The 12,448-nt window shown below is 41.7% G+C and overlaps 1 protein-coding gene across 2 annotated transcripts in view; it reads right to left on the reverse strand.

The window, feature by feature from the left end:
- The window catches only part of LOC105195580 (failed axon connections), a 37,084-nt gene extending 31,618 nt beyond the window's left edge, over positions 1-5,466 (reverse strand). The window contains exon 1 of one of the 2 annotated variants that reach the window (XM_011161047.3): positions 4,785-5,466. In XM_011161047.3, the coding sequence (XP_011159349.1) occupies positions 4,785-5,141 (357 nt within the window). In that variant the 5' untranslated portion in view covers positions 5,142-5,466. The remainder of the gene's footprint in view (positions 1-4,784) is intronic. The other variant, XM_011161048.3, reaches the window with a different exon arrangement.
- Positions 5,467-12,448: the final 6,982 nt, after the last annotated feature.

Consider the following 12,448-nt stretch of genomic DNA (forward strand, 5'->3'; position numbering starts at 1 on the left):
CTTTAAAAATCCTTTTAATTCTTTCTTAATCTTCGTAACATTTTAATCTCGGCGCCATTCTGGGAGATACGCTCTGATAAAGCTTTAACTCGAGAATTAATCGCGAAAATATTTACAGTTAAGAGAAGATAATTGTAAAAAACGACAGTCATGATTTTCTGTCAAGAATATATGTGTCGCATTTAAAAGCGTTAACAAAGATGTAAAAATTTCATAGATTGCTTCATTATTTGATTTTGATTATCTAAAAAATTTTTGATCACAAAAATTTGAGCACAATTCTCTTATCAATAACTTAGAAGTTAGTTAATCTTTTGTTTACTTTTTCTTCTCTCTATTTTACACGATTTATAATCTGCAATAGAATTAAAAAAAGAAAGGATCAAATATTTTAAATCAAATTATGGTTTGTATAATACAATTTTTATCCATCTATAATTATATTCATAATTTGATATACAAAATTATAAATGAAATTCTGTTTTGAATTCTATCACAAATTATAGGTCACGTAATCGCGTTTTATAGAAAGTATATTGCAAATTTGATGAGGAAGTAGTATTAAAAATTAAATTAAATTTTTTTATATATATTGCAATATAAATTCATTTTGTTGAATTTGAGTTATTTTTAATCTTTCTTATATAGGTCGCCATTGCTTCTACTTAATATATCGTCAATTTAAAACAATGAAATTACACAAGTTAATTATAAAAATGTTAAATTTAACTCAAATTTTATTTATTATGTACTAGGTGCATACGGACACAACTTACTTTGAAACTAAGTAATTTAACCACAGAAACGGATTAGATAAGATTGTTTTTTTAACTACGAATTTTGCATGAAAATAATAAATTTCGACGTTAGCAGTTAAAAACGACAAAATGTTATTTAACTCAGAGAATTTGTTTAAATTTGATTCTTCAACATTTAACAGTGTAATTCGTGCTCAAGTTTAGGAGGATCCATTTACTCATTTAAAAGTTATTTATTCAAAACTGCAGCAAAATGTCATTTACGCTGCACAAGCCGTATTGTTCGTTACTTTGTTCCGCAACTGGTCAAAATTCAAGGACAAAATTCGGGTATTCACGGCCGAAGCTTTTTGTCCTTAACAAAAGAAAGAAAAGAATAAGCCTAAGAAAGCCATAGTTAAATTTCGACAACTATTAACTGGCATTCTATTCTTTCAAAGCATTCCTAAGGAAAACTCTGCCTAAAGAATTTGACCAAAGGAAACGCACGGATATCTAATGCAGCCTCCTTCGTGCAGCGTACACGAATCGGCCTGCTTCTAGCCTGCTTGCTCAATATCACGCGAAGAGAAAATTCGAGAGATTTCGAGTCGCCGTGGAGTTTCGTACAGGCCTGGTTTCTACCACGAGCCTCCAATAATGTAAGACACGTGAGTTTCGAATCGCGCCGCGCCGCGCGGCTGGAATCTCGCAGCTGGAAGAGGCGCGCTGCTCGATCCGTATGTGTTACAGAGTAACACTCTGCGCTGCGCGCGGTAATGAAAATGTGAGAGAGAAGCCCGTTAACCCGCCGCTCCTAAGCTAACGACCACACAGCAGCCGACAATGAATATACAAAGGCGAGGCGACGAGCGAATTCTCAATTGGCCATTATACCGATCATTAGCAATGATTTTCGCTCACAATATCGCCCTAATGAATCGCGATAATTAGACGAGAGTGAGGTACGTTGTCTCGCTGGGAAGAATTTCAACTTTCGTGCGAGAAAGCGTTGTCAACCGCGCCGACGACGACAATCGATTGATACGCGCGGAAGGCGGAGGCGGAGAAAGGGAGGAAGGGAAATTCGCGATACACTGTTAAATTCGTAGCGTCAATTTGAGTTATTTTTAATAGATCGATACTGCTCCTACTTAATATCTCGTCAATTAAAACAATTAAATTAACTATGAAAATAGTTCAAGACTCGAGTTCAATTTGTTATTTACTAGGTGCGTACGATAATACGGATATTTCTTACTTCGAAACTAAACAATTTAACGACAGAAATGGATTGATTAGATAAAAATGTTCTTTGACCATATATTTTGTGTTAAAATAATAAATTTCGACACACAAAAAAGTAAAAAGAAAAAATAAAATGTTTGTTATTCAACTAGAAAAATTGATTTCAATTTGCTTTTTTAACATTTAACAGTGTACTCCATTGATCTTCGAATCGGTGGAGGGGGGGGAGAGGGAAAAGAGAAAAAAACTGACGCAAATTCGACGAGTTCGGCGTACCGATTATCGCATCGCGTTTTCTCAGGAACCGAGGCGAGCAACGCGACCGTAACAATTCCGGCGGAATAGACGGAACTTTCGTCCGAAAGATCGTTTTCTTACCTCGTCTCGGAAGAGCGAGATGCCCCGCTTTCTATATCAATAAAATCGCGCAGCGGAAAGAAACGGCCGATCGCTTACGGTCTCTCTCGCGGGCAAACGATACACCGCAAGCAGACGTTGCTCCGGAATTACCGCGTCGAATTCCGCGCAAATTAAGCCCCGATTAAAGACGAGAATCCATGTCGGAATGCGGTTTGCTCATTTTTACGAAAACCGCGGGCGCGTAGAGCGTAGTCTAGGATAGAGAGGGATCGATTAAATTTAAAATGTCGGGATATATTTCTCTTCAGGGAGGAAAAACCTCTTGAGGCATCTTGAAGCTCCGTCAAGCGTGGTTAGAACGCGATAGCGCGAGAATAGAGATGAAAAAAAAAACATGTATTTTGACTTCAGAGTAAAAAGTTAGTTTTTTCGCGGTAAAACTGTATTTTGCGGAAAAATACAGTAAAAGAAAAGAGACTTGTAATTTATTTTTCTTGACATTTAAATTATAAATATATTTGCTATACGTTTGATACAAAGAGAAAGATTTCATTAGAATTAGCTAGTACTCTTATTTATTTAACTCAAGTTTAATTTAAATAATAATAAATGTATTATTAATGTACTTATATTATATAAACTTATATAAATTTATTATATAAATTTTATCTTTGTTTGAAATAAGGCCATAAAATGCTTACAGTCTTCAAAGTGCAATGTCATATCATTTTTCTAGCAGAATATTTTATGAAAAATATTAGAAGATGCTTACGAGATATTCGAAGAGAAAATCTGAGAAAAAATTTCACATTACTCTACAAAATTTGCCAATTTTCAAGACAGTTATATAGACTAGAAGAAACGTTGAAATTTTGAAGAACAGAACAATCTTGGAAAATATATCTAAGAAGCAAATTTCTTTCCCTATTTCAAAGTCTCCAGTTTTTTTCAGTCATTTTCATCTCTGCCTAAGGAGCATAATGCCCGAGCGTTCTTTTAACGTTAAAGATGTTAACGTCACGTTCTTCATCTTTTCGAAAATATCCATTAAAATATGGACGCGACTGCTATTTTCGTTTCTAGATTTTCATCATATTTTCACTCTAGCTTCGACCTACATGATTCGTAATTGGTCCGCAAAGACTCGTAGCACACGTTCGTCAAGTTATACAGCCGTCGTTACAAGCGAAAAACACGTTTAATTGCAATTCCCGGGACGCGAATTAACCGGACTGAATACTCCACTTTTCATCGGGGTCTACGCCTAGGGTCGAAGGCACCACCACCGCTCCGAAAGTTGACAGCGGCCGCCATTTTGAAGCGGTCCGCGCGAAGGCCGTCTTTATGCGTGCATTTTTATCGTGCGTCGCAGCAAGATAATTACGCTTGCGACGCCGCGACGCGCACTCGAGCACGTACGAACGGCGGGATCACCTCGACCGGAAGAACGTACGAGAGAATCCAAAGAGAAAGGGAGAGAGAGAGAGAGAGAGAGAGAAATCGTTCAAAGGGAGTCGCTAAATATAGGCTAATCGCTGGAACATTTCGCGGTAGCTTCCCTCCTTGCAATCAGCTCCGTTCGCGAAATTTCTTTGAGCGTCTTCCAGCTCGATTCATCTCAAAGACGACTACCGCGAGGCTAACGCAAACAGGCCTCTTCTGCGATCGGACAGATCGAAACGCCCGTCGCGCGAGTTCGTTGCAATCCACGGGGGTTCTACGACGTGAAATCACCCCCTCGTGAATCGTCGCGTAGCGTTCCTCGTTCGTGCTCCCGGGGTCGGCCGACATTACACCAGCCGCGCGGATTAAATCGCGACGCCATGTCGCGCCGCCGATTGCGACGGATGGTTGGAGGATAGGGGAGGATTTAAATCGCTCGCTCGATTATTCGAATCGCGACGACCGAGTAAGCGGCGGAGAGAGTAGGCGGCGGAGGAGGAGGGGGAGGGGGAGGGGGCACGCTCGCTCTAATCCGTGACAGCCACAATCGACGTCGCGAAAAATGGATCGCTTTCAATTTGTCCGATTGCGAATCCACGCGGAATGCTGGAAACTTGTGCTCCTTCCTTCGAAGGCGAGTTAATGCGTAATGTGTTCGAAAACGCCTCGATTCCAAGGGACGATCGACCGCGCGCGCGTAGAGAAAGACAGAGAGAGGGGGGGGGAAGAGGGAACAGTCAGAGAGACCGGGGCGCTCACTCTCGAGGTGGATAAAGGCAATCGATCCTCCCTCGCCGGCAGGCAAGACCGGCAGACAGACGGACGGATAGATAGACACGCACGTACGTACTCACGCACGCAGGCACGCAGGCAGACACGCACGTAATAAAGAAAACGCGAGGCAGGTCGATTTGGTCTCGAGGAAGACAGCAAAGGGGCGAGAGGGCGAGAGGGAGGGGGAGGGAGGGAGGGAGAGAAGGAGAGAAAGACACTCACCTCGTATTTGATGCCGTTCAACCGCAACCACGTCTCCACCTTGAGACCGTACGGGGACAGGGACGGCAGCAGCGGCGTCCGCGGAAACTGATATAGATAAACAACGTCCTTCTCGTAGTCGGGGTGGTGCACGGTGTTGGCCTTCGCCGGCGCCGCGGTCGCGCCGCCGGCCGCGGCTGCGGCGGCGTCGTCGTCCTTCTTGCCGGCGGCCGCCTCGTCCTTCTTCGTCGCCGTGTCCTTCTCCTCCTGCTTGTTGTCCGGCGGCGCGTCGTCCTTAAGCGCCTCCTTCATCTCCTTCACGTCCTTGATCTCCTTGCTCTCGGGCCCGTTGTTCTCCGTCTCGGTTGCCATCGTCATCTCGTTGCTTTCTCGTTAACCGCTGCGCGTCTCTCTGTTTCTCTCTCTCTACGAACGACTCCCTCGACTCTCTCGCGTTGTGCGCGTCGCCCGAATCGTCCGATCTCCCCTTTAGCCCTTTACCGTCCGGCCGGGGGCTCGTCGAATTCGCTTTCCTGCCGAGCAGCAACACGCCGAGTACACCTCCCTCGCAAGAGTAACCGCCTTTGAGAAACCGCCTCGATCGCGCGATACACTCCGGTCTCGAGCCTAACTCGACGGTAGCGCGCACCACACAAACCGTTCGCCAAGCACTCGTCGCCTCTTTCTGCTCGCGCGCCGGCCGGTTCCTTCCTTCTCCCTTCTCCCTTCTCGTCGCCGTGCCGCTCCCTTACCGCGCGCGCGCGACGCCGCGCGCATGCGCAAGCGCCACACCCCGCCGTGGTCGACATATTTAATTGGTCGGCCACCCCTGCTCGGGCGCGCGCGCGCGCGCGACAGAGAAGGACGAAGGGATGGAGAGAGCAAGAGTATACACGTCGTCTCTCTCTCTCTCTCTCTCTCTCCCTCTTTCTCTCTTTCTCCCTTCCCGTGCGCCCAACGCTCCGAGAAACGCTCCAGGAAAGTTGCGGCAACGCCGCCGCCATCACCGCTGCAGCAGCAGCAGCGACGATTAGCGACGGCTTTGAGTCGCAAGGGCCAAAAAGGGCACGGATACTTTCTTCGCTTGGAAGGGCAGAACGTGCAGGGCTGTTTTCCATGAGCGCGCGGGTGTGCAGGAAGAGACGTGCTTGACAAAAAAACAGTATGCCGAGACGAAATGACACTGCTTAATAAATTTCGAGTACCATTGACCCTTTCTTTGTCTCTCTCTCTCTCTCTACTCTTTAACTGCAGTACTATGCGATAGCAATGTCGATTCTTAGTGTCGCTGCCTCGATTTGAATTTTATCGTAATTTTTAGGGAATTGTTTCCGAGCGTGATATGCGTTGCGACTTTATCACCTTCATCGCCCAAAACAACACAAGAAACAAAGCGTAAGAGAAAGACAGAGAAATGAAGAAAATAACAAACAAAATTTTATTTACTTCAACTAATAAATATTGAATAAAATGTCACATGTACATTGAAAAAAGTTCTTTATATTTAACTAAATATATTTAACATTATTTCCTTAATTAAAAAAAGAACATTTCCTAAGTTTGAAAATAAAGTATTTTTTACTAGGTAATATTTATTCAAATTGGAGATGATGTTAAAATAAAAATATTTACTTAGACATAAAACATTTGATTTCAGTGTAATATTTGCTTTTGAATATTTCGGCTTTTTTTCTCTCAATGCACGTAGATTTTCGGCGAACGTCAAGTCGCTCCGCTTTACGCGCGTACGTATGTACAATGAAAGGCGGCCACGATTCGCGGGGTCCCTGGTCTCCAATCGCGTCCCTGAGTCCATCGTTCTATCGACCGGACTCGGGAGGATCGTTCCCATCGAGTGTGTCGAGAGTCGAAAATCGGATCGGTCCCATCGCTTGCGCGTCCCGGGCCGCGCCAATGCAACGCGTGCGCAGCGCTACGCGTCGCGCCGCACGCGCGGAAACGCGGCAACGACGCGCGCGTGTTAGGCGGCGCACAACAGCGAACCCCTTTTCACGGGATACTTTTTTCCACTCTCTCTCTCGCCGGCCGATGGACTCTATTTGGAAAACTACTTGCCGGAACTTGCGCGGAGCTCGCGCAAGCTCGCGACCCGGCCTGCGTCCGATGCTCTCGTCTCGTTTTCCATCTCTCTCTTCCTCTTCCTCCTCCTCCACCCCCTCCTTTCTCTTTCTCTCTCTCTCTCTATCTTCTTCTCTTTCTTTTTCTCCGACATCCAGCCGTCCAGCTGGAACCTCGTTTCGAGATTGTTAAGTCTAGAGATTGGAATTACACCCTCGTGTGCGTCGCGTCGCGTCGCTTCACCTCGGAATTATCGATAGACCGGGAGACGGTAAACGCGCGCGCGATCGATACGTACGCGACACCCTTCCGATGAGACGTTTAAACCCTTTGCGGTCTCGCGTCGTGGTCGTGTGTCGTGACGACGACGTCGCGGTGTCCCCCCTAAAAATTCCATGCTCGCCTCTCTTTTCTTTCCTTCCTTCGTTTTCAACACCCCTGAGGAAAACAGAAAACTGTACTTTGTATCATGACGCGCGTGGAAAACGCGTCTCTCCTTTCCGAAACGTTGCGGATGTCGCGGGAGGGATCGAATATCGCGGCGTTTCGTAACCCGGGGGGTTAACGACCGTGAAAACTAGGAGAGACAAGTAGGACGGATGCTCGCGACGCGACGCTCCGCGTCGCGTTGGCCTCTCTTGACTCCCTGGCTTCTCGCGAAGTCAAAAGCGAGGAAAGAGATCTCGCGTGAAAATACGTTCGTTGCGTGGGATTATTCGCCACCACGCGATATGGGGGGCCCGTATGACGGACGATCGATACGAGTGACGATTCGGGGTAACTGTGACGTCGGGTAATTAACCGGTTGCCTCTGGGCAACGTTATATCGAACCGCGCACAATCGAGCCATTGTTGAGGCCAGATGCGGAATATTATCCGAGAGTAAGAGGGGGGCAATGGATTTTCTCGGATAACGAAAATTCCAGATAAAACTCGGTATAGGCGCCGATAGAGTCCGTTAAAGAGACAATGCCGCTTTAAACGCACGACCTCTATTATATTAGCGCAGTTAATCCCGATCAAAGTCGGATGATAATCGTCACTGCGAGAAAAGACACATGTATAAAGTAGAATATGAAAGAATATAATTTAATATAATTGAATGATTTTCCACAAAATTGCGAGTCCTTAAATTTACACGAAACAAAAAACTTCTCATCTTTAAGTCGTCCATCGTATAAAAATAATGATATTTCAGATGTGTAATACAAGAACAAAGTTGTAGGCTTCAATTTTCAAGGCCCATTTAAGAGAAGAAAAATAAAAACGTTTGAACTTGTTTCATTCTCGCAGGAATTTTATATTTATTATCTGTTTATCTCGTGACAATTTATATTTACCTTTTTTTACCATTAATGATAAAAGAGAAAAGAAGAAAGAAATATTATTTGAACTAATGCAATAGTTTCTTCACTTTCTATTTACAAAATTCTACAAGTTGCTCCTAACAGAAACCGTTTGTTTTTTCTTTTATATAAATGTGACCATTTTTTTCCTGGACATATAATAGGTATTCAAATAAAGATTTAGGATGAACAATTATTTCTTAATAATTAAAGATTTCCCATCTCTGAATATACTTTTACTTTTTTTATAAATATAGATACGTAATTATTATATCAGCGCGCAAATATTTGCGCCAGACTAAAACAAAACTCAGTTCTCATTGTTAAATTACTTTTTGGGTTAAATATTTTGAAACATTTGTTTTTAAAAAAATTAAAAAAAACCCTATGGAATTGCACGGTTTTGTAGCCGTTTAATTATTTATCTATCTTTCTTTATCGACAATTAAAAAATGTTTACAGTAACTATTGTTATACTGAAAAAAAATTTTTTATTCTCAAACAGATATTTTTTTTTAACGTCATTTTCTTGTTTGAAAAAAATATTTCCCAACTTTAAAAACAAATTATTTTATACTTCTTTGCGTGCTATATGCTTGTCGGCAAAGACAAAGGTAAACCACCGAGAGAGTAACTCTGATCGGAAGAAACTTTTTTCAGCGTACTCGAAAAATATCTCTTTTTTTCATGAATTAATCGTGTACCTAGCTATTTTCCAACAGCTTCGTAACTAAACAGTTTTTTTTTTTATAATCACTGCACTCTAGCATCGTAGCGTAACTTACTGACATAGTGCAATCCATAGATATCTTATCGATGCCTGGAAGTAATAGAGACGACATCCCGTCCGTGTAATCAAACAGAACAAAGAAACGCCGGTGTCGTCATCACGAGGTAATTTCGACTTGGAGCATTTCTACGTATAATTTCGCGCATTGTTAAACCTGCCTACGCGATGTATTTCGGCTTCATACCGTTCCTCTCCCACGTTTAGCAGCGCAGTACATTGTAATGGACGACCTACCCCGCGCGATATGCAATATTAAATGTATAGGGTACGTAGTTACAGAAGAATATATGAACGTGAAAAAGATTAATATTACACTGAAAGCGACGTGGAAATTCTATGGCCGCGATGCCATATGGCAAGAAATTAAAACGGAGTTGCATACGAGTTGCCCCTCTCTCTCTCTCCCTCGTGCGACAACACTTGAAAATCGATCCGTCTAAAATGGGGCTTTAAGGGTGCACCCTCCGCTACTCTCCTCGCCCTCCGACCCCTCCCCTCCCCTCCCTCACCCCCCGCTTTTTCCCGGTAGTGCCGGTGGCGCGAGAAGAAACGATATCGATCTGGGTGAAACGTGTTATCAGAAAACGCACCCACCTGGAAAATCTTACGATGCGTTTGTGCATTATTCACCGTTCAAGAGTTTTTTTTACCAACTCCGCGCACCCTATGTAGCCTGTCTCTTTTACATCGTTGAATAACCGTTTAACCTATTTCGAACCGGCGTTATTGAAAACACTTTGCTCTCGGAAGCCTGTAACAATTGCGATTTTCGATGTAGTCGACGATGACCCAATGATTTTTTTCAACGTGGAGTAACAATTGCCTGTTAACATCGTGACTCGAATATTCGCAGTGCTTTTATTTATTTTTCATAGCGTCGACTGTTTTGCGCGGAATTAAGAATCTTTCCAAAATATTCTTGCATTTTTTCAATCAAGGCTGATTCTCGTGTTCTCATGTTCTTTCATACTTTTTATACGAGAAAATTATTTCCTACGTGTACAAAGAAATAAATGATATAATTATTATATCAATCGTTTAGCTCTTTAAACACACAAAATTTGCGTATCAAGTATATGCAACATAAAATATTATTGATACGAGAAGAAAAATATAATAGGACAAATATGATAAATGATATATGATAAATGATATAAATAAAATAAAGAGATAGTAAATATACGTAATTTTGTAAGATTATCTTAATTGATCACTGCAATATCGAAAATCGTGTTTCGATGGGCACGATCTGACACCACAAACCGAAACTAATCTATCACGTTCGGGTATCGACAAATGATATTAAAATTTATCTTGTGGAATTCTATGATAAACGCGGTTATGTTATAATAACGGCGAAATCGTATCGTGTTTAATTAACGCTAGGACAAGCGTATAAACCATGAGTTATTGAACCTGGACACTCGCATCGGTAGTTAAATGTGCGGTATTGAGATGAGTTTACTGCGCTTAACGAAGCCACTTTACGGATTTATCCGCCGGCCGTGTTGTGAACGGTGCAGATACACACATTTAGATTGCGTAACCAGAAAAATGAAAGGACACCCAGAGATAATCCTCTAAATAAAATCGATCCCCCTCTCAGAAAGAGACAAAGAGAGAGAGAGAGAGAGAGAGAGAGAGAGAGAGAGAAATGCATATCGTTAAAAAGGAGAAACTTAAAAGAGAGCAAAAAATACACGAACAGTCTGGAAAATTGTGATAACAGATAATTCCTCCAATACTTTTGTAAATCACGTTCGAATAATAAAAAGCAAAATACTATAAATCAAGCTTTTCGAGAAAAAACGTGTATATTGCGATAGACTGGTCTAACGCCTTTCAACGGACACACCGATAACATTTGCTTGAATTTAAACCAGAATTTCCTACCAGTTAACATTTGGAGATTCTTTTTCGATGATCTGATTAGAAGTCACGATTCAAGTCTTTAGCAAATTCGAGTGCCTAATCCAGTTGGTGTGCGAAACAGAAAAAATATTCCCCGATTATTTCCGGTTACTTTTTGGAAAAAGTTCCCTGAGTGACGCCAAAAAGAAGAGCGTAACAAAAAACAAAGCAGATAATATTAAAACTTATTATTAATTATCGCAAATAATATTTATATGCGAAACAAAGATAAAACATCTCTCGTAATAAATCCGTTCGTGTTCGAAAAGTGCATTTACTGAAGCATCTTGTAAATATTTTATATAATTTTTTATAATCTTACTGCGAATACTTTATGAAACATCGTTAACATATGTAAAACTATATGCAAAAGTCATGATATTGTACACGGAAAGAACAATTTTAGTGCGGCATCTAAAAATACAGATCAAAAAATAATTTTGTGTTGATCAAAATAATTATGTGGGACGCTCGAATATAATAATGTCGCTGTAAACAATTTTGACATTTTAGTAACCAAGTTAAATATTCGATACAATTTTTTAAATGGTTCAACACAATTATTTTGAGATTTTATTTTGATTATTTCAACAAAATTGTTCTTTCCGTATAGTTTTCTTTTTTTAACTGCTCTGTAGCTTTCTGCAAATCGTTCACTGCAAAATTTAAAAATCATAAAAAATATTTACAATAAGTCCTTAAATAATTTTAAAAATTATGTTTAATAATTAAAAAAAAAATTAAAACTAGAAAATTTAGAATTGGTTTACAGTAATTTAATTAATTTTATCTTTGATTAATAAATGTTTTGATTCCTTGATTTTTCCCAGTTTTTTCTGACTACTGACAATCCTGCCAGTCGAAATTTCCGTCGCTGACATAATGTTTCTGTCGCGACTTTTTCCAGGTAAAGGAAATTATGAAAAATTAAAAAAAAAAGAAGAAAAACAGCACGACGTGCACACTGTGCACACATCTAGATGCAAATAAATAATTGCGATAATTATCGCACTAGCGTGAGGCGAAGGTGGACACGTAGCGTTTTTACGGTGCAACAGGAGTGTCTCGTCGATCCTCCACGCGGGTTAAAAATAGAGTATCGTTTTTCTCGTTCGATCCAATTAATCGACCCTTCGCGCGCCGCGACTCTCGGATCCAGCGGGCGCGGATGGGGCCGGTGGGCGCTGACTCACTCGGAAAATATGTACCATTCGCACGCGCTACTTCTCTCTCGATTACGAGGAGCATTATGTCGTTGTCGTTGGATCGTACCTACGTACAACGCATTAAAAATATCGTTCGCGGTCGAGTCCGATCGCGACACACGCGCCCAATCGGCCGCGGCTTTCGCACGTAGTCACGCAACGGCGCGGTGCATCGATATGGATTATTTCGTTTATCAGAGCCCGGTCACGAACGCACGTACGCGCGCATCATCATCGCATGTAACGCAAAAAGAAAAATGGTCCGAGTGACACTAGAACTACCAACAATTAGCGCATACTTATTTTTACTATTTAAATATACTATATTATATACTATATTATATTTTTTTTTTT

Source organism: Solenopsis invicta, chromosome 4 (genome assembly GCF_016802725.1).
Source record: "Solenopsis invicta isolate M01_SB chromosome 4, UNIL_Sinv_3.0, whole genome shotgun sequence".
Taxonomy (NCBI): Eukaryota; Metazoa; Arthropoda; class Insecta; order Hymenoptera; family Formicidae; genus Solenopsis; species Solenopsis invicta.